The sequence below is a fragment of the Chenopodium album genome, chromosome 18 (genome assembly GCF_948465745.1).
Source record: "Chenopodium album chromosome 18, dcCheAlbu1.1, whole genome shotgun sequence".
NCBI lineage: Eukaryota > Viridiplantae > Streptophyta > Magnoliopsida > Caryophyllales > Amaranthaceae > Chenopodium > Chenopodium album.
The window spans coordinates 5505580-5531690 of NC_137851.1; the positions used below are offsets into that span (position 1 = coordinate 5505580).

Here is a 26111-nt window from a genome sequence, read left to right on the forward strand (position 1 = left end):
ATTGCCCTGGCGCTCAATATGACTTGTGTAGGTGTGTGGCATGCGTGCTATTGTTTTTGTATATTTTCATGACATGTGTACTTTTTTGGGTGTATTAATGACTTGCTATGAAAAAATACTTAAGAATTAAATTTTGAATTATTAACGATCATATCCTTTTTACTTTGTATTATGATTTATGGTCCATTGCCATCTAACTCAAAAGACAAGTACAAACCTATATGTGAATAAACTACAGTACAGAGTACATGTTCGCCAAGGTAATTAGTAGGCTCGAAATAAAAACAAGTCTTTTTAACACTGTCAAACATGAGAACTTGGGTTAATCTTGTATGGAGAATTTACATTCATAGGCCAACTATTAGTATCCCAACTATTTTGGTCATCATATCCCAACCATTTTGGTCATCAAAATAAAAACAAGTCTTTTTAACCCTATATTAGTGAAAACCATTTTGCATTCCATCCAGCGGCCAACTATTTACATTGGCAGTTAATCTTTTATGGAGAATTTACATTAGTTTCAACCTAAATACAAATGAAAACTTCGCATTTTGGACATGAAACTCCCTTGAGCTATAGTTATAATCACACATACTATCTTCAATCTCATGCCTGTTGGTATCCTAGATTATGTCACGCAACATCCCACAGAACGACTGACTTCCATGGTAATCAGAGCCCGTGTTGTGATACTCCTCAATCCTTTGCATTCCGGCATTGGCATCTATCTGCAGATACTGCCATAAATCATCTCAAGCTAGTGCAACCTTATGCTGACCCCCAGACTCAGTATGAAGTATCTCTGAGGAAGAAATCAAGAATAATCGGACCCCAGTTTCACTCGGTATCCAAAATTCTAAATATGACATTAAATTGTTCCTCATCTCCTTCGACTATAGAAATGTCCACCACCTGAATGATGGTGGTACCGATGACGTGATCCAGAACCTCTCCCACCACTTCCATCCCAAGCACCACGACTAGGTATTCGGCCAATCCCAGATTGTGTCCAGCCCATTATCTGGTTACCAACCCCATTAAGTTCCTCCTCTTCTCTGTCATTGTACTCCAAAACCAATCTCTTTATGTCCTGCTTCTCCTCGAGCTCGGCGGCTTCTTTCTGCTTTGTGCTCCTCACAAGGGAACAATCTTGAGGGATGGACATTTGTTTGGTTTGTTGTTTGTGCCCTCGCTTCACAAGAACTTTTACACGGACCTCTCGGTTTCCGCCATTCTCTTCCTCCAATGTATCCTCCCCACTTTCTCCTTCAAGCCCTCTTCCATGATGATCCTTAGAAGAACTCTCTAAAATGCTCATTGGTATCATCATGTCAAGCGTTGGGCGGGACCGCAGCTCCAGCTTACGAGATTCCAAACTCTCCTGCATAAGAGCTTTGAGCTCCCGATCAAACTCAGACTCTTCCTTTGGATCCCGAGTGGGTGCCTTCTGTCTGACGTGAATTTCACCATCTTCATCAGAAGCAGGACCGACATCATCATCATCATCGTCTATCTCACTACCTGCATCATGATTCTCATCATCCAAGTCATCATCGCCATCATGACCCCCATCACCAATTGAGCCACTGCCTGAATCCGATTCACTATCCCCAATTATATCCTCATGTCCCCCACCATTTTCATCGACACCATTTGCAAGGCCTTGACCATTTACAAGATTGTTTCGAGAAATACTGTTTGAGCGCTTCTCATTCTCCGAATGCCTTTCACTACTGGCCTTACCTTCATGCTCCTCCAGTTCTGCAAGGGCAGCATTTACTTCTTCAACAGAGGTAAATCGAGACATATTGGGTCGCAGATCAGCAAAGAGATCCTGTGAAATGCAAATTTTTAACCAAAAATGAAAATAAATGAAACCTAAACATATACGGAGTACAAAGTATATGTGACCACTTATGCAAAAAAGAATTCTTCTTCCAATCTAGCCATAACCAAAAAGAGGAGAATCAATCATGGCTTAAACAAGACCACTACTATGTAGTTTTGAAGCTTTTAAACAGCTTTAACAAATAAATGATAAAGTCATCATATTCATGTTCATGACCTCATATTTTGAAAAAACAAACAGTTTAAAAATATATTTACCAAAATTTCATACAGACAGCAAAGTGAGAGACAAACCTGCAAGTCAAACTCAATATCAAGTGGCAGAACACCCTTACTCAGACTATATCTCTGGAAATGTATCAAAAATCGATCAAGTTTCCTTCTGGATGAACCTCGATCAAAGTAATGTCCACAAGTCTCAAGAAGTGTAATAACCATCCTAATACGGAAACAATCCTCAGGGGGGTCAAGAACATCTTGCTGATATGAGGAAAAAAAATCCAATTAGGAATGAAAGTTGTACTAGGAGAAGAAAAAAAAAAAAAAAAAAAACAGAAAAGAAAAGAGACTCCGTATTCAAAAAATGCATATCTGAAGGTCTAGGGTATGTCATCTATGGCATTTTGTGGATGAAAAATTCAAATTGCTCATATAGAATTCAAAACACGGCTCAGTAATCATGACATGTATCTCCAATCATCTTGTAATTTTTCATTACAGAAGATGGAGAGTGATTTTGGCAAGACCTATAGCCAGTCTGACATGTCTATACTCTGTTTAAAAGATGATCACGTCGCCTCAAGTCACAATGGGACAACATTGCCGTGGACCAAGGCTCGTTAAGAAAAAGGAAGGCAGAAAATATACTTGACCATGTCAAAAAAAATTGATTAAAACATGACCGTGTGGCCTATGAATCTACGATGGGAAAATATTGATGTGAACCAAGGCCTAATAAGTAAAAAAGGAAAACATCAAACATACTTGAACAGCTATACGTACTATAATCACTCTCGTCAGTATCATGAAGCATTGTATTTCATAAAAGAAGAGCGACCTCAAGGAGAAGTACAGTTTAATACTTTAATACCTCAGCAGTACCATGGCCAAAAACAAGAATCAAGTATAGTGTCTCAAAGATAACAGACGAGTCCACATGCTCATAGTTATATAGCTCCCCTAAGAAACGCATGTGTGCAAGTCGTCGCTGCTGCATAGTAAAGTCATTCAACTCTAATCCCAATCTAATTTCCTCCAAAACCTGAAATCCAAGTAGCAAACATCACACAACTCACTAGAGGATACATGGATAATATCTCTTTAAGATTCAACCAACAAAGTTTGCTGCCCAGTAAAGAAAAAAAAGAGGCAAAATACTGAAATAAAATGGGAGGGAAAAGAGGAGCCACAATTCGCAACTATAAAAAACTCCAAACTGTTATGCAGGTCAACGAATTGATTCCTTCCGTAACTAACACAGAAAAAGGACACTCATGCTAGGTAAAAACTTATATGAAGTATTACATGAACGGTGGCCTACAATTACCCATTTAGCTTTACTCAACACAACAGTATTAGCATCTTGTACAGTAGTATATTAATCATTAAATCTTAACCATATTTACCCTCCCCACCCCCCCCCCCCCCACCATATATATATATATATATATATATATATATATATATATATATATATATATATATATAGTAATAAGAACTACAAAGTATAAGTTTTCATAGGTTCAACACAAATAGCAGAAAAAAAAGACAAGGAAAAATATGAAAATTGGATACTGCAGAAGAAATTATGAAGATTATGCCAAGTGCTAGCCTAGAAATTAATCACTAAAAAAAACCCTACCTCATCAACAACAGCAACGGCAAAATCATCATGGTAGCGACTAAGTCCAGCGGTCAGTGATGCAATAAGGTGAATTTGTCCATATTTTCCGCGATGAACCTTCAAAAAGCATTTCAGTAGATATGGCTCACATTCACTCCATGGCAATTTCCGAAGTTGTCTAAGCACATGCTCAATGGAAGACTTGTCAAGATCTGAGAAGAGCATTTTTCTAATATACTGCAGATAACATAAAGTATGTTTTAATACCAAGACCATTAACAACGGCAAAAACATAAGTAAAAAATAACCGAATATAGATCAAACCTGATGCAAGGGAGGGCGAACTTTAGTGATTCTGGCAGATCTCTCTGGAGGTTTGCATAAATAATATGCATTTTCAACAAGAGTGCTATGACGAGGGTCCAGATTCTTCACATTTTTCAGCCGCATAAGAATCTCCAACATGTTGGCCATGCGCATTGTGGTTTCAGGGGATCGATACAAGAACCGCCCACAAGTCTCCAGAAGATTGCAAGCCACATCTATATTATGATGGGTAAATTCATCCAAGCAAGACTGGATCAACAACAAATGCCATATTATCATAAGTAAAAACAGAAAACAACATATGCTCTACATAGATATCATTTGCAGAATCTACACTCAATCAGAAAATATAACTTATCCATTGCTCAAGATTTACAAACTACAATAGCAAATATGTATCAGTTCCACACCCTGAGGTTTTACAAAGTTGCGTTCAGAACCCTAACATTTGAAAATACATATCATACACAACCCTAATGTCAAAAGAGGTCATGACCCAGAACACCCTCTCACCCATCCAATGGGTCAAAAGACCAACACATCCCTCGGTAGGCCTGAATGTTTTTAAATAAAATTGAAATAACATATGGAGCTATAAATTTGAGTCTGTTTAGATAAGAAAATTCAGAAGAAGAGAAAAAGAGTAATATTCTCCTTTTTAGATATGACATGAAGAAGGGAAAGGAAGTGAATTAAAAAGATTCAAAGTCCTATAATCCTTCCCCTCTAAATAAACCAAATCCTTCGACTTGAAAGGTAAATTTAAGCTCCTTTCATCCCTCCCTTTCCCTCTCTTTCCCTCTATGATTGATATCTAAACAATGTGATAGACCTGAGATGCATGTATACTAACTACCAAGGTTGTCAAAAATTCAGGATCAAGATCCTACTTCCAATGAAAGTATACCTAGCAGTAGACTGCGGGATCCGGAAAAAATGAATCAAAGATCGAATTAATACCATAGACCAACAGTTGTTATCATTATCATTATAATGAATGATAAATGTTCGGAATATTTATACAAAAGACATCTATTAAGAATAAATTAAGACAAAAGCCATCTAATAAGGATAAAACTCAATTATAAGTCATAATATTATGCTACTAGCTGATTAACATCACTATTGCAACTAATACACCAAAAACAATAAAGCCAAACAAAAACCAAAGATCACCTAAGATGGATTCACTCTTTGTCCAATTTCCATTGTGAATGATCAGTCTCCAATTTTGCAAATACATGAGTTATAAAAAATTCAAATTTATGAACTGCGCTGTACAACCCTACAGATCTGGATAGTAACCCTAATAGCTAAAGGTGATAATAAATCCATAGTTACTCATATACTTGTAATTCAGAGCTTGTAGCTCAGTGCCAGAGACTTTTGCATTACTGTTAAGCTGTATAGACAATAATCCTCAGCTCTAACAAGAAAGAAACATTACAATAATAGACTGAAATCACAGTTACTATATACCACCTAACAAACAACCTCAAGCTGGACATAACAATAATAGACTGCAATCACAGTTACTATATACCACCTAACAAACAACCTCAAGCTAAAAAAATATTTATATACCACAAAATTACCTTTAAGCAGCTAAATACAAGTGCAGCTGGTGCTATTTTAAATTTGCACAGTTCCCCAATGAATCGGATATTCCTGATCTTTGTTTCAATGTTCATTTGATCCTGGAGTAGGTAAGGTAAAATAAGAGAATTTTAACTTTCAGTACAAAGAAGACAGGAAGGGGGAAAAAACACAAGCTAACCATGCCACTAAATACATGTAGAAACTCGAGAATAACCTTCTTATTAATCAAGTAATTGAACTCCTCTTCCAACATCTGAAGGAGCATTGAAGAAATATCCTTCATACAAGTAGACAATGTGGCAACCATTCGCGAGTAATATGGAAGCAACTCTAAGGAGGTTCTGGGGACATTGAACAGTGCCCTCACAAGCTTTTTCCGATTACTCTTTGAGTTCAAATAGCAAAATTCTACCTGAAAAAGGAACCATCAAAGCATATCTTTTTATTAAGAGGCCATCTAAGATGTAAAATAAAAGTTGAAAAACGATAAACTTCATCAATCTTCAAAGCAGCGCAATACATACAGTTAACTGATCAATAAGGTCACGGCTGACAGAACCTGGAAGCCGCTGTAGCAAAGTTTCCAAGTTGGTACCGTCAAGTCCTTTGTGTTTTTCCTTTTCTTTATCTCCTTTCTTATCTGCATCTTTTTCTTTTCCTCTCTCTTTGTCAACTTCTTTACTCTTCTCTTTCTCCTCTTTATCTTTTCCCTTCACTTCTTTATCCTTCCCTTTCTCCTCTTTATCTTTTCCCATCCCTTCTTTATCCTTTCCTTTCTCATTTGTTTTACCATCCTGCAATGTTGGAGAATCTACAGAGGGTTCAACATTATCCTCAATGGCTATGTGACACTGATCAGGTTCTGAGGCAGCATCCTGATTATAAAACAATCAAGTTATTAAATGGACATTAAAATTAAATGCAGAAATCAAAAAATGCATAGATTCTTGTGTTCATAGACACATTAACAAGTATCATCAAAGCTGGACTAGTTTAAGACCCTATGAGATGATAACCAAACTTCCTACTTACCCATGACTAAAAAAGACTTTTGGATTCTACTTTCCTTATCCCTCACCCATTAACTCTTAGCAAACCCCTAAAAACATCAACAACAGTGAAGAGAACAAAACAAGAGGATCACTATTCCTAAAAAAACTCCATCACCTAAACTCCCTGACTTATGAGATGTTTTCATCAACCAAAAAGAGTGACGCGACTAGTCAATTAACTTTTAATATCTAATCAGTACATTTTCAAAAATCATCATTTCATATCAGTAAAAAATAAATGACAATATAGATTATAGCAGACCTTTTTTAGTCTTATACTCTATCAAGAAAATCCAAGAGTGTTGTATTACGGGATCTAGCTCCCTCACATAATTCACAACAATGATATTAGTCTATCGCCTGATTAACGCAAAATCAACAGTAGAAGTCAAGTTGAGGGTTAAAGACTTGTTTGGACAATAGCACAAATTAGAAATCAAATCACATTAGCTAAGATTACAGAATCACTTACATCTGATAATCGAATCAACAATCAAGGATTATGCATTACTAATAACAGAATCACTTACAGATGACTGGTCTTGCGCCTTTGCGTGTTGCTCACTGGATTTGGAATCAGCTTCCCCCAATAAAACTGCAGGAACAAATGCTCTGGAAACAAATTAAAAAAACAATCATTCAATGATTGTCTTCTAATCAAAAGCACTAGCTAAAAAGACCATCAACTTCCTAACTCTATTTTTACACCCCTGTTTCTTTAGGGTGTTCCCAACGGAATGAGAATGCCCACAAACAGACAGCTAAATCAGCTAGTTCAAATGCAGAAAAAGATAATAAAAATCAAACCTAAGATCAGGCAAACACTCATAGAAAGCTCTAGTATCTTCATCATCCCACACAGCTTCAGCAGCAGAAGATTCCTTTCCAGCAGAAGAAGAAGAATCATCCCCACTAGTTACCCTCGTAGTATGACCATCCTCAGGCATCACTGGAGGTTGCATATCAAGGGCTTCAGCTAGACTGACAAGACCAAAGAACAAAAACTGTAATCTGAATAAAACACTTCAATGAAAAATAATAATAATAATAATAATAATAATAATAATAACAATCAAGATATAATCTCTCCATCCCATAGAAAAGTTTACATCTACTGAACGTCTGAAAGATAACCCGCATTAAAGTACACATTCATCTTTTAGCAAAATTTTCCACTTTACATGTTCTTGGGCCTCACACTCTTTTTTACTCTCTAATTTCTCTCATTAACTTACATGCCATTTGTCAATAACTTGTTATTGGACAGAGGGAGTAAATACAGCAATAAAATGGTGAGAAACTTACGATGATACACCCCGATACAAATGGTCATAAGATTTTCGCAGCTTCTCGTATAAAGATGCATTATCATCACTAAGCTCCCCTTTTGCATTCAAAATTTTTGCATTCTCATGCTCCATCTGGCGAAGAGACTGAAGAGAGGATTCAATCAAGAATCAACAGAAGTTCCCAGGTGGGGTGGAGGGTAATTAACAATCAAAGGGAATTAAGGTGTGACAAACTGCCCAAACAACTTCTGATGAAAAGAAAGAAAATATATTGAAACATTACCTATGAAGTGAAAAGTTTTAGCAGCACACAGCAAACTTAACAATTATCAGCATGGAAAATGGAAAGTAAAATTGATGAGAGAAATAAGCACATGAAGCTAACACCAAAAGCAAAGTACTCAAAAAAGTAAATGAAGAGAAGGATAGGGAGTAAAAGAGGAAATGCTACTTTCTTACTCCCTTGTAAACATTCCCACTTATCAAGTTGACATTTTGTGGCCTTAAAGGAAGAACTATAACGAAGAAATTCTCCTAACTTATGCAAAAAGTTTTTAACTTAAAATAGTATTTCAAAACTCTATAAGAAAATCTTGACATAAGATAAGAGCATCTGAAATCGCCATATTTTACAAGAATCTAACCCCACTTTGAGTTGGAAAAGGTCATATAGAACACTATATGCAGAATAGAGGAAGTAGCGGAGTACAATATGCGCTTCAAAGCATAATATGATAGCGCTATACTGATATGCCCTCTAGCTTCTCAGTACCCCAAATAAAAAATGAGAATAAGCCTATGATAAAGCACACAATAGATACAGCATCCAAAAAATTTTGCACGAACAATGCAACCTCAGCCCAAATACTATGAAAAAGACACATAATAGTGAAGCTGAATGGAAAACAGATAAAATAGATGGGGTGGACAGGTATGGAGACTTACAGCATGCTCAGTATGCAGAACTTCAGCAACAGCATCATAATACCCATGAAATGCCTTCTTGAATATTTTCTTCTGATCAGCAGTGACATTTAGGCCTTTGAAAAACTGTTACAAGATACAAGTGTTCAGAAAAAAATGCACCACAGGATTAATAACACTTGAAATCCAAAAATGTTATTATCGTTATGATAATCTAAACAGCAAAAATACATAGCCCTCTTTTTCCATTTTTCTTTCTGGAGTGGGGGTTAGTAAAAGAACAAGTGGGGTGGAAGACCAAAAAAGAGTTGACGTAAGGACCAAGGGTGACATGAACATCAATGCATCAGAAATTCATAACGAAATGAATTAAGGAGGTCAATTAATGCTCACTCCAATTAACTATACAAATGAATTAGAATTTCCAGCAGTACTTCAATGAAGTAATTCACAGAACTAGAAAAAAAGTTCTTGACACAAACAACGGAGTATTTGCATAAACGCTGACACAGGGAACATAAACAAAAATTAATACATTTGAAAGATGATAATTCAGCATTGCCTTAGCTCTTTTAAGTTTACGATTGCACACTACCTTATCTTGCTAGGTCAACATTTACCACTTTTCCAAGCTAGCTAAAATGTACTCCACATTTAGGGAAACTAACTCAACAGCATAAGAGACATGTAAGCAGCAGTTTTATGAATTTTGAAGTCCCATTGACAAAATTACCTCTTCACTGGCTTCTGGTCCGGATAGTGGAAGGGCCAGGAAAACTCTTCCTTGTCGTGCAAATGTAGCAAGCAAAGACAGATTAGTCTGAGTAGCATCTCGGTCCTTCAGGTGTTCCAAGCTTGTGAGATCTTTAATGATGTTAACAAAAACGCTACTGTCTTCTATGACACCAACAAAGAACAATTCCAAAAGAAGCTTCAAAGAGCTGCGCTTCTTCATGGCTTTTGAATTTTTATCCGTTTCCAGGTCTTCTGTTCCTTTCCCAGAAAAAAACACTTTTGATAACCCCTGGGTCAGGCTTGATGAGAAATCCAGGTATCTTTGATGCAGCAAAGAACAAATCTGTCAAATGTTGACCATTTCAGATGTCTCATATCAAACAAATGAACATGAAGATCTACTTAAAAGCCCCTCCCTCAGCATATTTCTTCTTTTTCATTCTTCATCCTTCCACCAGGACTAAAACGAGGCGTGGGGTATAGACTCTAATACTATAGAGGTATCAAAAATAGTTCTATTCAGCCATAAAAAAAAATAATAATAGAACAACCTCAACCATATGACAAGATGAACACAACTTACTGGACAGGAAGCCCAAAAAAGTTGCAAAGAAAATAACTTCTTTCCATAAAAGACGAGGAAAGGCGCTACGAGAAAGGTATTATCTTCCCTAAGTAACTCAGTACTCCTACTAATTGTGTGTAAGGAACAGTGTTATCTCATACGTTTTTCATAATACGCAATTCGCTCAAAATGGGCCAAAAATAGCTCAAAATTGACTATAATACGCTTTTCATAATACGCAAAACACAAGGAGTTTAGCGTATTAGGTAACACTGGTACGGAAGCCTGAGGTCAGAAAATTAGAATTTGTATGATTAGCAGTACAGAATTCCTGTATAAACATCGACATGGAAACTAGTCCAAGAATCGAATATATGATTCATTAGACAGATAACAAAGAAGTAAAATATCAAAACTCAAAAGAGCTGACCACATTAATCCAATCACATAGCAGTTCGCCAACAGATAATTCATACTAACGACAGCCTACTGATAATGTACAAAAAAACAAAATAGGACAATAACAATATTCAGGGCAAAGACTCAGTTCAACTCCACAAACTATGCTACCTGAACAGCAGCCTGAATGTCTGAAGTTTTTAGCTTTGCATCACATATAGCTGCCACTGCCTCGGTCACAAATTTACTAAGGTTGACACCTCGCAAGTCCTCCATCAACCCTTCACGTTGATCATCACTTATCTGTTTAAGCTTTTTAATAACTGCAGTGTTACGTTTGATGCTAGAATCCAGCGTCCTCAAAAAAGCAGGATCTAAAAGCAACAGGAAACAAAATCAATAGTCACAAGAAGATACCAACAATACCAAACAGGACACATGCTTTCAAGTTTCATTAATTCAATATACAAACATATTCATGGCCTACTCATTAGATAAAAAAAATTAACTCCTCCAATCGAAAAAAAATAAGCCAACTGAACTATTATGAAGTGTGTTAAAAAGCTGTCATAGTTTCAATGATAATAATAATAATAATGATCACTAAATGGAGTTCCCGAATAAGTTCAATTTACAGAATTTATGGGCCTTAGATCAAAAATTTAGGCCTTTGCATTTCAGCCTTCTACGTAATGAACAGCTGGGCACAAATCCAATTCTCCTCCAAAAATAATAGATAAAACATTCTTCGTATCTCATAAAGTCATAAGAGTACAGCACCTAGAGCTCAACTTCCCCACAAAAATCCCAGGATTATCTCCATCAAATGACCTAAATCCCAGGAACATATCCCCTCAATTGCCTATCCACCATCATTTCCCAAACACCAAATTACAATTTTCTATTCGATTGGCAAGTGTCTGCAGTCATTCAATCAACAAGAGAACAATTTCATAAAGAGCAAAGGCGAAACCAAAAAGTTCTCGTTCACTAACCAGGTCTTTCAGGCTTCAAGTTACTTTGCCGAAGAGCCAATTTTGCCTCTACCGATTTCTTTAACTCTTCAACACGGGCAACGGCTTCCTGCATCCCAAGGGGATAATTTGTTTTTTTCAGGAGCACTAAACAAATAATCTTTCCACAAATATTGCACACAGGAAAACTCATGGTACCATATAAGCTACATACTAAAATATCAAACACAATCAAACAAACCGCATCTTATAGCCTATTTTCCATAAATCCAATCACACCCAAAACTCAAAATAAGAAAATTACAAATGGATTAGATTTGCAAGTATATGGCATTGATATATATCAAACAAAAAATACAATTAAAAAGTTTAGTGAATATCAAATTTTGAACTACAGTTCCCAAAAAAATAAGAAATTTTTCAAAAAAAAATACCTCCTCATCATGTTTGTCATGTTCACCAGAAGAATGGCATTCCTGTTGTGATTGTTGATCCATTTTTTCCGTCATATTATCTGTGTAAACGAGGCACTGAAAAAAAAAAAATATGAGAAAAATTAAACAAACATAAACCCTAAATAAAAAGGGGATAGAGAAATTTACCGAATTAAAACTGCAAAATTAGTGGAACCAACAGAATTTGGTATCGAATAAATGAATAGCGGTAACAGAAAAAGGATTCGACAAAATTAAGATGTTAATTTTGCATTCAGGTGTGTAAATTGGGGAAAACTGAAACCCTAAATTGCATCAAATAAAGGGAAAAATGTTCGAAATAAAGGAAGACATTATTACTCAGAGAAGAGAGAGGTCTTTACACAGTTTAAAACTATACAAAGGTCAAGTGCTTGAATTTTAGCAAAACGTCGTCGTGAATGATGTTTGACGAATTGATGGTGGATGGGTGAATTGGTGAACCGCCTCAGTCTCGACCTCTCGGTTTTATCATTCATAAACTCTTACGGAGTGGTCTAGTGATCACGGGTCGAACTCGTCTTTAGACCCAAATAAAGGTCAATGCATGCTCGATATAGTTTGGATGTGGTTTGGTCTTTTGGGTTGTTCGGGCTCTGCAGCTTCTGGTTTGCTGCACGATCTTTTTCAGTATTTTGTTATCTTCGATCTTCTGGTAATAGTTCTTAGTATGTGTAGGTTTTTGTATTCATGTCTTAGTTCGTTTAGATTGTAATTCTGTTTTTCTTTAATTGTATCTTTTGACAAAAAAAAAAAAAAAAAAAAAGGGTTGCTCATCGGTCTTAGACCAGACCGGACCAGATTGAAGACCGAAATTTTTAATTTAAAGAATCAAACACCTGACCGATTAAGCTAAGACCGAATCCGGACCGGACCGAAAAATTCGGTCCAAAACCCGGACCAGACCACTTTGGGCCAATTTTAGAATTTTATTTAAAAAACGCTAAATTTTTTATAATATTATGGAAAACTAAAAATAAAGTATAGGAAAAATTCTATTGTAGCATCTTTTTTTGTATCTTAAGTACAAAAAAAACTCATATAATTAAAGTTTTCAAAGGTTATTAAGAATAATCTTAACCATTATCTAAGATTTTATGCATAAATTTAAGGAAAAAATCGGTTCGGTCCAGGACCAATTTTTATGGGGTTTTGGATCGGACTGGACCAAATACCGAAAAAATAAATTTCTAGACCCATAGATCGGACCGGTTAATACGGTCTGGTCCGGTCTGAGGTCGATCCGGGTCATTTTTTCAGTTCGCACCGATTTTTGAACACCCCTAATCAAAAATGAATAAAAATAATTATGTCTAAGCTTAGCAAAACGTCGTCGTGAATGATTTTTTGACGAATTTATGATGGATGGGTGAACCGTCTCAATCTCAGGTTCTCATTCATTAACCCATCTATTGTAGTTATTATTTGGGTTGAATTTGCTTTTAAATATAAAAAAATAAAAATAAATAAAAATAAAAAAAGTCAATTTCTTAGCCATACTCGATAGTGATAATGGGTTGAACTTGCTTTTAGACCAAAAAAAAGTCAGTTAATTTCAGGCATACTCGATAGTGATCATAAAAAAATGTTGGTCAATTGCAATATCATCCTTGATAATCGATAAAATTTGATTTTGAAAAAGGCGAAATATATATTTACAAAAATATACTACTCGTAGTAATAATTATGTGCATCTATACTAATATTTAATAACAGAAAATTTTACAATCAATATATGCTACCATGTGTTCCACTCTTATTGGTACATTTTTTATTTTTTATTTTTTTCCCTTTAATTATTTATTTCTTCATTTCTTGTATGCTGTTCACTAAAAAGACACTTATATTTTGTGATTATCCTCTTTACAAACATGTAGTTAGTTTCTTTCAAAAATACAATTAACAATTCATTTGTGTCTCTTGGTTGGTTCTATCAATTTATTATATAATAGGAGATAATTAAGTACAAAAATACAAGTATTAATTATCACTTCATATATCTTTTTGCGTGGAAATATGAAAAATTCAAAATATGAAAAAAATTTATTATTTTTACTACTAATCTTTTATTATTTTATTACTATGTAGTATAATTTTTTAAAGCATACACTTATTTTGACTTAATCTCTACCTTGTAAAAAGTTCAAAAGAACTCTTATGAATAGTGTGATGCCTTTTTTACCCCTAAAAATATTTATTTACTAATATACCCACTTATGTCATATTAACTTATTAAGTGTGTTTATGGCCTTTATGATTCTCATACTTGTTTCTCTTCTTTAGTCTGCTTTCCCTTCCAACCTTTTCCTCTCTTTTAAACCCCCTTTTTCTCTCTCCTTCCTCCTTTACTTCCCTACTCTCGTTCTCTCCTCCATTGAAGCGAATGAGTCCTCCATTAAAGCGCCTGCTGATGGATAAAATCCACTTTGTTACTATTTTTTTAAATTAAATTAAAAAAAAACAAAACAAAAAACATTCACGCACACGAACCCGTCGAAATCACTCCCTCTGTGTTTTACTTACCTCATCACCTAATTAGACATTTTTCTTTTGAAACTTTCTCCGTTAACTTTTAGTTGCAACATTTTAACTTTCACGCTTGTCAATGCATAATTTTGATCTTCCGTATCTCTGATTATAGACGTGTAAAAAATCTAAAGATTAAATATTTAAAACATATATATAGTGATGAATCTAATAAGATCCCACATGACTATTTTGCCCAACAAAAAAAGTCAATAAAAATAAAGATCAGTCATAAAAATGTGAATAGTGTATATATATTTTCAAGTGTTGCAACTAAAAGTGACGGAGGATATATATTATACCTCGCAACAAAACCCATATTACAACACAAAAAAGATTACAACTAAAATATGAATAGTGTATATATATTTTTAAGTGTTACATTTCCGTATCTATGTAAGGCTATGATTGTCAACGATTTATTTCTTAGTATATGCGTTCATAAGCTTAGCCAATAAATTTTGGGTGTCATGACAAGCTATTACAACTTGATCATTTAAACTAATTATGACGCGCGCGTAGGCTCCCCTAGTTCCAATAAAAGAGAAATGTCAATGTACAATCAAACAACTCGTTATAATAATCATTTTAGCAAAAAAAATTAATCTGTGCATTCACACGAGATAATTACTAGTTAAATTTGAAAATCAAGTTGAAAGTTCTACACATGCAAACTCTCTCAAGTCTCAGTCACTAAATGCATTATGGCATGACTCCAAAATGGTAGTTATCAACGTGAATATTGCTATCAAAAGCTGACACGACACGATAACCCAACACGAAATAAACGGCTTTGGGTAAAAAATTCTCGACCCGTTTATATAATTGGGTAGACACGAACACGACACAAAATTAAACGGGTCAACCCGAAACCGACACACACAACCTGATTATATAAATGGGTTGAACGACAACCCATCAACCCAAACCCGATTCGCTTAATCTATTGATTAAGTAGTAAAACAAACTGAATTTTTTTATTCAAAAGTTGTACTTTTGTAAATTACGTTGACATTATTTATACATTTTGGTAATTTTTTGGCAGTTGATTTGGCGAAAAAATTATAGTTTTTATCTTTTGTAATTAAAATTTAATTTGGCAGTTAATTTGAGACAATACTTATGTATGGTTGTATTGTTAAAACTATTAGCTTTATACCCTTGTGGTATTTTTTGCTAAAACTACAAAATTTAAACTGTTGTAGTATCTTTAATGAATTAATAATGTATGTCTTTTTTATTTTTGAATTGAATATTAACTAGTTTATTACATACTATATGGGTAAAAAGTTACTCAGGTAACCCGTTTAATAAGAGGGTTAGGTTTGGGTCAAGGGTTTTCAACCCGTTTAATGAACGAACGAGTTAGGTTTGGGTCAAAGGTTTTTCAACCCGTTTAACATCTACATGAAAACGAACCCGACACAAACACAACTCGTTTGACAGCCCTAAAAGCGAGGGATAGCTCAAGTGATTAGACATTCCCTTTCGAATCTAGGTTATCTTATGATTGATTCTCTTTACCTATCCTTGTGTACTTTAAGGGGGCGTTTGGTATAAATTCCATAAACGGAATGGAAAGGATTTATATAAGGGAAAGGGTAATGATACACGTTACCTTTAATATATGTTTGGTATCTTTATGGAATGGAAACAAATTGAGGAGTTTATGATTGAGGAGGGAAACACATTTTGTTTCCACTAGTTGGATAAGGGTAACAATTTGGGGGATTTTGTTACCCTTTGGAAACGGTATTTGTTACTTGTAGCTCAAATCAAACTAATAGAAATGGAAACACTTATTTGTTTACGTTTCCTACATTACAAATTTTCATACCAAACACCCCCTAAGCGTGAACCTTCAACAAATCTTTTGTTGTATTGATGATTATGTGAAGCATTTTATCGAACCTCATTACAGTCAACTCACCTCAAATTAGCACTTTTATTATAGCATGTATATCAAGTCAACACACACACAACCCTTTTAAAGTTAGGAGTAGAGGTGTCAAAACTTAACCCGACTCAAAACCGGTCGGCAAAAAATCTGATTCAAATTTCGATTTGCATGGACACATTAATTATCATGACCTAAGTTTTAATTTAGATCCAATTTGACGACCCAACCTCATCAAATCCAACCAAACACCTAAATTGACACCTCTAGTTAGGACTGTTAGAACTTAAAAGTGGGTTAAAGGTAAATTGGGCGCAAACAAAAGTATTACTAGGGGTGTAAATGAGCCGAGCCAAGCCAAGTATTACCTTGTTCATATTCAAGTTCATTTAACTTAGGCGAGTTCGAGCATGATCCCGAGTTTTCAAGCAAGCTCAAATTTCTATTCAACCTCGGCTCATTCAGTACACTATATGTTCACGAACGATTCGTGAACAACTCGTTTATGTAACAAGTCTTTCATGAACGAACTTAATAATAATCGAGCTTCTCCAATAAATGAACTTTGTACTTTTGATATTTGAAAATTTCAAAATAAGCATAATAATTGAATCTAATTATAAATTTAAAACTAAATTAACAATTGTAAATAAATCAATAATTCATGAACATATAAATAAATGAGTAGTTCATGAACATAAATAAAAGAGTTGTTCATGAACTTATGTGAATAAGCATATTTATGTTCGTGTTCAAGCTCGTTTATTAAACGAGCTTTAAAATTTGTTCAAGCTTGACTCATTTATTAAATAAACATACATGAACGAGATTCAACCGAACCCGAACACGAATAGTTTATTGATCGGCTTAGTTAATTTACAGCCTCAGGTATTACAGACTAGAGAGTACAAGTTTAAAACTACACAGTAAAATCGTTGATTAAACACTTTAATCAATCAATATTATACTGGTACTTAAATGGCATCAAACCTTAAGGTTACTCTGCAACAATGGCGTCTCCTCTATTCCCACTTCACTTTCCTACCTCCCCTCTCTTTGAGCTCTACCTCCTTAAGGTCCTCTTTCCCCTTTCACACTTATAATTTTCTGGGTTGTTTCAATCAAGTGAATAATCGCACTATTTTTAATTTCTGATGATATCTTATTCTTCTTATTTTCAGGGCCAAATTTCTTGCTGATTCATTTGCAGCTAATTCAACATTAACCCGTGAATCTTTACATGGGGTTTCTCATCCCCCATCATTCTATTTCCAAGGTAATTAATTTCATTATTTCTGGTTATATTAATGTTTACTTGTTGTTGTGTATTTGTTGCACTCTATGTGTTTGTTAAAAGTCCTCAATGCATCAATGATTGAATTACAAGAAAAAGCTGCTTGCTTTCTGTTATTTTTTTTTATAAGTATTTGTAATTGTTGAAAGATTCTTTCAGGTTTTGTAACATAGTGTTGGGCTAATATAACTATATAAGTACGAAATCATTACTGCTATAAGAACAGACACTGATTTAACAGAAACATGTTAATATGCTAATACTCAGACTCTCAAAAATTGCTGCCAAAACTTATTTTCTATAAAGGGTAAAGTTTTGGTAAGTTTTAGAGCCCTGATTGGTTGCATCAATGATGTCGTCCATTAACAAAATCATCCCCTACTTAATAAGGTGGCACAATGATTACTGAATAATTTTGGTGTGAGATACAAATCATACTATTATGCCCGCTACTACAGCGATACCGTCAAGAGTGTCAACTAGTGGTGGATATGTTTGTATGTATGTTGTCTGTATTACATCAGCTAAATTCATCAGCTTCATTCTTTGGACTCTTGAATCTTGAACTTCTGTTATTTCTACTATCAATTGAGTCATTTTGCAATTCTAAGAAACGTCGTACTATCTGATGAATCATATTGTATATTTTACAAGTATATAGTCTAAGCTATGTTTGATTACTAGATTTGGGTAACAATTGAATCTGAATGGACTCTTTCTGCAGCAAGATCATATGCCCGAGGTGATAGAAAGCAGTATGATCTTTTTGGTCAAGGACCACCAGGGAGTAAAGAATTTAGGAAGGCATGGGCAAGGCAACTAGACGAAGAGGACTGTGTATGGACAGCGAGTGAAGATGAGAGCGATTCTGAGAGGAAATCAAGCCCTCTTGAGAAAGAAATTAAGAAAGTGAAGCAAAAAGCGAAAGAGCACTCTGATCGTATAGATGCTGATGACAGTGACGAGCTTTGGAGTGTATGGTCAGGCAGTGATGAGGAGAAAACTCTATGGACAGGCAGTGAAGAAGATGATGACGATGATATTCCCACAGAACCTTATCCAAATGAGAAGAGTGATGCGTATATAGATAAGTTATTTGAGTTTGAAGAGACTCCTAAGTATAGAACTCTCTCAGAGCTACTGAAATCTGAAGATGAACCAGAAGAGTTGTCCCCTGGAAAGAAAGCACGAAAACTTGCAGTTGAGAATGCCCTAAAGAAGTTGAAAAAAGGGCCGGATGGAAGGTACACTAATGTTTGGGAAGTGATGAGTGACATAGATATTCTCATTGGTGCATTTGAAAATATTGTTTCGGGGCCAGAGTATGCTGAACTTAGGCAGGGAGGTCCAAAGCAACTAAACATGCAATTTTTCAAGGACATTCAAGCAAAAATGAGGGATCCCAACTATAAGTTCACTCCAGAACTGAAGTTAAAGCCAAAGAGCAAACTAGTCCGAAGGAAGAAGTGGCAAAAGGCACAATCTAGGAGGCGGAAAGATCAAAAGCGGTAATTGCCACTCTGTTTCATATTCAACTTTTCTTGATTATGCTTGTAGGCTACTTTTGTCTCCCTACATAGTCATACATGTGAACATGCTAATGATCAATTTTGTAAAGATATACTTTATAAGTTTATATATATATATATATATATATATATATATATATATATATATATATATATATATATATTTGTGTGTAGTGTGTAGGCTGTGTACTGTTGTTCAGCCGTGCTAGTGGTGCTACAACTAATTTAATGTGAAGTGAGCCTTACTGTACTTAATTTGGTATCTGATAACTTTTTAGTATTTCTGATTTCTGTTTTATTTTATCTATTGTTACTTTATTAGGTACCGGGAGGTGGTACGGGTGGAAGGGTTGGGGGGGGTATATATTGTACACAATGAACTCTTCAACTGAAAATATACAATGACTAGATTAAGTTCCTGAAATTCTTGATTCTGTAAACAGCTTTCCATTTGCATTAATAGTCTATATAACATAGTACTTTGCCAACTTTGGTACCTTGGGATTGCCCATCATCATGTACTACATACTCGATTATAACACATAACTAATACAGAGTGTTGGCTATATCATAGCTGCAGCACTTGCTGTTTATTACACTGGTGAATTTGGTGATGTCTCTTCCTCAGCTAACATGTTCTTTTCCTTCCTAAATAGTAGGCGTATCTCCATCTAGTCTCTGGCTGCGTGTACTACAAGGCTATATGGTAATTAATAGCTTAGTACTGATTGTACATGCTGAGATATCCATCTTGCATCTTGCTATTATTGTTCAGGATTGCATGCACACTCTGAGGGTTTGTACTGAGCCATTTACCGTAAAGATTTTGGTTGTATTGGGTTCCCAATAGGTTTTCTACCATCAAGGGTGATGGTTGCTGTTGCTGATATCCATAAACTGCTGGTCCTGCTGGATAGTTTTGGAATCTCTGGAACCGACCCGAGTCAAAAGAACCACCCACATCATATCCATGATGATGATGATAATGGTCATGATACCTGTTACGCTGACCATGATCATGATGCCCTTGAATGCCCATCATTGAGATCATGGAACCAATATCATTTTCATAGTTTCCATCCCCAATAATCCTGTTGGCCATGGGATCCATATAAAGGTTTGCCCTCTCCTCTGCCAGCTCCATGTCTTGGTCTGCATGCCCTTCAACTCCCCACTCACTGCCGAATGATCCCTCACCATGTAGGTTAGGAACCAATTGGTCCAATGAAACCGCTCTTCTGGAGCGGTTGTTATGGTGATGAATTGGGGTCTTGTTTTTGGTTTTGCCTTGAGAGAATAGCTCCTGGTTCAAGTCTAGCTGCTGGTACTTTGGAGTCCACAGCTCTGCATGTTTGCCTGACCTTGCCAATTTCTTGATCAATGTATCTGGGTCAGCAATTCCTATAACTACGACTCTTTGCTGTTCTGCATCTATGTTTACTGCATAAACCCCTGATTATTATTAAAGAAATCTTATTAGTACCAAATGTCCAACTTCTTACAAGTACCATTAGCCAAATGATTAGATAAGGAATCCTACTGCAAATTGTTGTACTCAGAAAGCTCACACTGCAAAAAGTTCTACAGGAGAATCACAGATATTTTTTTACATAAAAATTCTGAAATAGCTACAAGCATTAGGCATTGTAGAGCTTCTTCTTCTTTTTCTTTCCTTGTTTTCTTCCACTTTCTCACTTTTCTTTGTTTAGTTTTTTCAACCTTTCTCTTTACTTTTCTTGTTCAATTTCACGTACGGTTCCTTGTGACGATTCATATTAGCTGACCCCAGAAACTCATTTTGGGACTTGAGTCTTTGTTTCTATGTTGTAAGGACTACTAGTGGTTTAACTGTTTAGGTATGTTCACTGGTTTAGAGTACTAAAATTCATGGCATTTCCGTAGTGTAGAAGTTCAGACAAAGGTTTTTATATCACAGAAAAAATAAGTTGTACAATGCATTTTGTCATAACAGAAAATCAAGGTGAAGTAAGTATTAACAGTAAGCGAAAATGGAAGATGGGGCAGTGTAAAACCTTCAATCTTTTTCAGAACTTTCTTCACTTTTCGACGACAGCCATGGCAATTCACATTCACCTTAAGAACCACAGTCTGTAAACAGAGAGAACTAATGAGTCAGTAATTAAGCTAGTTATTACACATAGAACTAATCTAAATTAAACAAACAAGAAAAAGAGAAAAACTGGATAATATGATAGCAAGGAAGTTACAAACCTCCATGTTCAGGGATTGGTTTTGAGCAGTTGGCATTCTGAAGACTTTAGACTTATCTTTGCTGTTGAAATGGAAAAACCCTTTACTTTTCCAAGTTCCCTGTTATAATATATTACTGTATGTTTGTTTTGGACATTTGGCTTCTTTGGCAACATGCATAAATAGTGCATTTTTAGAGTAAGAAAGAGGAGAGAGAGAGAAAGAGGTTGTGAATTGACTAAGATCAGAGTAGTTCAGGCAAAGATACAGAGACAGACATGCTTCAGAAATTAGGAGTACACCATTTCCTCGTGTAGGTCAAATCAGTCATCTATCCATTGCTCCTGATTTGGTTTTGTTTTGGCTTCACGAGATATTCCCAACTCTAGAAAGTACTGCTCTGTATCCAAAAGATATGATAATGATATACTCTACCTCAACAATCATTTCTTTTTTGCTGTTTTTTGCTACTCCTTATGATGTTCTAAATAAGTAATTCTTGAGTTTATTTAGTTGTTGATCTGGGTTACAAAACTAATGCTTTTGTCTCATTACCATCCGTAATTAGAGGTTATAAGGTGCATCTCGAGGTAAGACGTGAAACCTTTTCTTCCCGGCATATAGATAATTCAGCATTAAGTTAGTGTTTATTTCACCAAGCTAAACTTGGTCTAGTAGGAAAGATTGTATCAGGTTGGGGGTTCAATTCCCACTAGAGGCACTTTGAGGATGGGGATCCCTTATTCTTTCCCCTCACTCTCAAAGTGTCTAACTCGTAAGTATCGGACCAAAAAAACCGTGAGGATTGAGGTTCAATCAGGGTCCTTCTCCTTACCGTAAAATAAGTTAGTGTTTATTTCGCTAAAATACCCCTACTCATTTTGAACCCAAAATTGTGTAGAGACACTATGAAATGTGTAATATGCAATGAAGTGGTGGTGCTTCTGTCAAGTGTCAACTCAACTATTTAGTTTCAGGATTCCTGAGTGAAACAGAGAGCTTTAGCTGTTGAACTAGTCAAATTATTCAGAGATTCCTGATCTTTACAAATGTAGATAGTTGAGTTGAAGACTTTTAAGCTTGTGAAACTTCCAGTTTAAGTTTGCAAGCTCAACATGCTTGCAAATTTACTCTCACACATACTCCTTTCCTAGCAAGCCACCTCATTTTCATGAAAAACACTATAAGGTGAAAAGTATACTCTCTTTGTTTTTGGTTTTTTTAATACCCAAGTTTATCTGTACATTTGTCAATTTGAAAATTTGATTGACATTTTCTTTAATTAAAAATAAGTATAAATTATAAACGATTTTCAAATATTATACTACTACATTGAAAATATGTCATGATTATGTTAGATCTTATATGTAAAACAAAAACATTGGCCAAAGTGATATATTGCATCAATGTAGTCCGAAAAATCAAAGTGGAACACTAAAAAAAAAGGAGGAAGTGGTTTTGTAAAAAAATGAGCACACATCCATGAGGGTGGATGGTTAACACATCCACACATATGTTTATTTGGAAAACTTAGAAACTTGTTAATTTCTTTAATGGCTTAGTTAAAAATTCAATCGCCATAACGAATTAGATTAAAGACAAGTACAATGCCAACTAGGTATTAAAAAACTAAAAAAAATGGTTAAATCAAATATAAATTATCTTATGATTTTAAAGATTTTATCTAGTTAAATGTTAAATGAATGAAATTCACAAATATTATACAAAAACCTTAGGGTAAAAAAGAGTATTATAGTTATATATAATAATCAATTCATTACATTAATTAGGAAATTTCAATTAGTACAAATGTGACAACTAAATCTAGACGAAAATTACATAATGGAACAAGCATCAGTATTATCGTCACTAAAAAAAGTAGAAATGTTATCTTGAGGTCCATTGTAAGAAGGGTAAGCTTGAGGAACATCTTTAACATAACCAGCAGGTGCCCTCTTATCATAGGCTCCAACAACATAAGGATATGCTACTAAATTATGCTCAATGTAGGGCCAAAATTCTGCTCGTTTTTTTCCAGTGTCCTTCACTTTCTTTAGTACTTTGTTTGGATCCACATGCCCACTTACTGTCACCTTGCTCTGCTTCCTTATTACCTCTACTGATCTCACTCCTACATTAAAATGTCACATTAAGGCAGTGATGTAAACGAGATATCATATAAAAATTGTTACGATATTCATCATAGAGTTATATGTGAAACGTAACCATACACGATTTAGTCTCATGAAATTATGGAAAAATTACTTAGTCTAAAGAAGATTATTACACGTGTAACTGCTACGGAGTATATGATTAATAAGACGAATATGTGAAGTACCCCAAGTACGTACAACTCAAAAATTAAATCGCATATTCAAGTAATTATGATTATAAACTTATTGAGGTGAGAAAATAGGAAGAATTCAAAGAGGGATGGATTATGAAGAGAAGAGAACCTTTGAGGTTGGTGACAGCACTTCTTATTCTTCTTTCACAGCCATCACAATCCATTTTGACTTTGATCTCAACTGTCTTATGACAAGAAAAAACACCACCAAAATCTCATCTATAATGTACTAGTGATACTTCATATCATATACTAACTCCGTCTAGACTTAAAAGTCACAATAATAACGTGACTATTAATTCTGGACATACAGAGGGTTTAATTTAGCAAAGTGTTACCGGAGGCGCTTACCTGAAAAGGCCTACGCCTGTTCCTTGTGCTGGTGACAGTGCAAAAGTCCGCAAAATAGTCAAGTGCACCCATTTTATCTTGCTGTGAAGAAAAGCAAAGCATGTATGCACTTCAGGCAGAAGACTTATATAGGGTGAGAAAATATATTGTACATTTGTACTATATAATAGTTAAAATTATTCAAATGTCACATAAAGTAAGTAGCCTTAGTTGTATGAGAGGTCCAAACCTTAATTTATCTAATATATTTACAGAATTTTGGCCAGCTTACAGTATAATCACTTTGTGCCAACTTTCTTTATAAAGAAAAGGTAAGATAGGTTATTGCAATTAGATTTTAGTATGTAGGATTATCATTACAACAACTGTCTCCAAATGTTTTAACAGTATTTCTAATTATGTATTACAGCTTGGGAATATTAGTTAATCTACTTAATTAATCTTCTTCCTTGGATTAAATATTCTTGGAACGTATATGAGCGATCATACATGCTTCTAACTTTGTGGCGTTAGAGATAACTAGATAAGGCGAGCTTAACTATTTACAAATTTATGTTTATCTGGAATTATAACAGTCGTGTCTTGATTAAAACATTGTCCTAAACTTCAAACAAACTCGTATTTGAACAATTGAACCATGCCTTTTTCTCCAAGGATAACAACTTATAGACACAAATCACGTCAATTTTAGTGTTTAAGATAAGATATTATTTTAGGAATGGTATCCCTTGATTGCGTGATCTTAACCAAGAGAAAATGAAAAATCAAATATACTTGTTCGATGAAAAGGAGGTTGAATGATTGATCTAATTTAGAAATTAGACCAAATTTATGATCAAAGATGCTCAAAATGCATGATATTATGTCTCGATATTTTAACTTTATGAGTGAGTGAGTTTGCTTTTTTGGATATTAGAATTAATTAATTATTGATTAGGCTAATGGAGAAAGGATTTTTGAAGTGCTTTTGTGTTTTGCTTTCATTTTTGTTCGTTAGGTATGGCTTTGCTTTTTAAATCGTTCAATTTTATAATTAAAAATTAGAAAAGGGGCCAGAATAAGTCAATAATGTCGTAAAAGGTTAATATTATTCGTGTAAATAGCAAATAATTTTGTAATAAACTGTGAAATAGTGAATTTCCATCCCACCGCACACCACATTGAACTAATCTTGTTCAAAGACTTAGTAAAATAGAGATGATATATATTATACGGAGTACGTATATATTAATTACGAGCAAGGTTCTGTTTTTAGCGATTAAGGATGAATTCTACTAATCAAAGGTTTTGTTTTTACAGATTAAAGCTGAATTTTACTGATTAAAACTAATTTTTGCGAGTTTAGTGTATATAAGAGTCGCATCACGGCTTGGCTGGCCTATAATTGCTTCCAAGGGTGATATCGAAATTGGACCATGATATCAAAATAATGCCTTCTAATAATTGATCAACCCCTAATTACCAGGTTTGAAGATAGGGAACCACTAATAAATAATGCCCAACCTCACTGGAGCAAGCCTTTAATTTAGCTTTCAAATCCACCAAAAAATTTTACCTTCAAAACATTTTGTGGGAAAAAAAAAGGTATAGCTTTTGAAAGACAAAAGTACTAGGACGTCTAGGAGTATCATAAAGACCACTAAAAGTATGTGAGAATTAAATGAAAAAAATAATATTTTTTTTTTTTTTTGACGGGAAAAAAATAATATTAACCCTTAGTACTTAGTAGTCATTTTATTAGATTGTTAGGATTATTGGATTAATGAAGTTTCTTGATCAATAATAAACTATATAACGGCCTGTTTGGTAGGTGGTAATAAGAATTAATTTGTATATAAATATTAAATAAATATAAATGTTGCAAGCAAAATAATTATTCATTTCCTAGGTAATGCTAGTTCACCAAAACATTTTTGGTTCTTCAT

The 26111-nt window shown here is 34.7% G+C and overlaps 4 protein-coding genes across 7 annotated transcripts; 1 reads left to right on the forward strand and 3 right to left on the reverse strand.

Moving 5' to 3' along the window:
* Window positions 1-308: 308 nt before the first annotated feature.
* On the reverse strand, window positions 309-12494 carry LOC145591299 (regulator of nonsense transcripts UPF2-like). 4 transcript variants are annotated; one of them, XM_081647718.1, is made up of 17 exons: window positions 12376-12494; window positions 11993-12088; window positions 11580-11667; window positions 10756-10958; window positions 9619-9963; window positions 8907-9011; window positions 7978-8105; window positions 7480-7653; window positions 7203-7284; window positions 6145-6495; window positions 5835-6032; window positions 5617-5718; window positions 4019-4270; window positions 3713-3931; window positions 2942-3112; window positions 2146-2331; window positions 309-1837 (listed from the first exon to the last, which is right to left on the reverse strand). In XM_081647718.1, exons 2-17 carry the CDS (start codon window positions 12065-12067, stop codon window positions 884-886), a joined length of 3633 nt encoding a protein of 1210 aa, XP_081503844.1. In that variant the 5' UTR covers window positions 12068-12088; window positions 12376-12494; the 3' UTR covers window positions 309-883. The 4 variants fall into 4 exon arrangements, with proteins under 4 accessions (XP_081503844.1, XP_081503846.1, XP_081503843.1 ...); XM_081647720.1 differs by having other exon boundaries at window positions 12353-12384; XM_081647717.1 differs by lacking the exon at window positions 12376-12494 and adding an exon at window positions 12161-12346.
* Window positions 12495-17395: 4901 nt separating this feature from the next.
* Window positions 17396-19340, forward strand: LOC145592835 (uncharacterized). Its single transcript, XM_081649339.1, has 3 exons — window positions 17396-17530; window positions 17636-17730; window positions 18473-19340. The coding sequence occupies exons 1-3, from the start codon at window positions 17433-17435 to the stop codon at window positions 19258-19260; spliced, it is 981 nt and encodes a 326-aa protein (XP_081505465.1). The 5' UTR covers window positions 17396-17432; the 3' UTR covers window positions 19261-19340.
* A 559-nt stretch (window positions 19341-19899) lies between these two features.
* LOC145590578 (uncharacterized) lies at window positions 19900-21627 on the reverse strand. The gene is made up of 3 exons (XM_081647009.1): window positions 21510-21627; window positions 21311-21386; window positions 19900-20729 (listed from the first exon to the last, which is right to left on the reverse strand). The coding sequence occupies exons 1-3, from the start codon at window positions 21543-21545 to the stop codon at window positions 19996-19998; spliced, it is 846 nt and encodes a 281-aa protein (XP_081503135.1). The 5' UTR covers window positions 21546-21627; the 3' UTR covers window positions 19900-19995.
* A 1623-nt stretch (window positions 21628-23250) lies between these two features.
* LOC145592836 (heavy metal-associated isoprenylated plant protein 21-like) lies at window positions 23251-24437 on the reverse strand. Its single transcript, XM_081649340.1, has 3 exons — window positions 24187-24437; window positions 23945-24020; window positions 23251-23619 (listed from the first exon to the last, which is right to left on the reverse strand). Exons 1-3 carry the CDS (start codon window positions 24286-24288, stop codon window positions 23324-23326), a joined length of 474 nt encoding a protein of 157 aa, XP_081505466.1. The 5' UTR covers window positions 24289-24437; the 3' UTR covers window positions 23251-23323.
* Between the last annotated feature and the right edge of the window lie 1674 nt (window positions 24438-26111).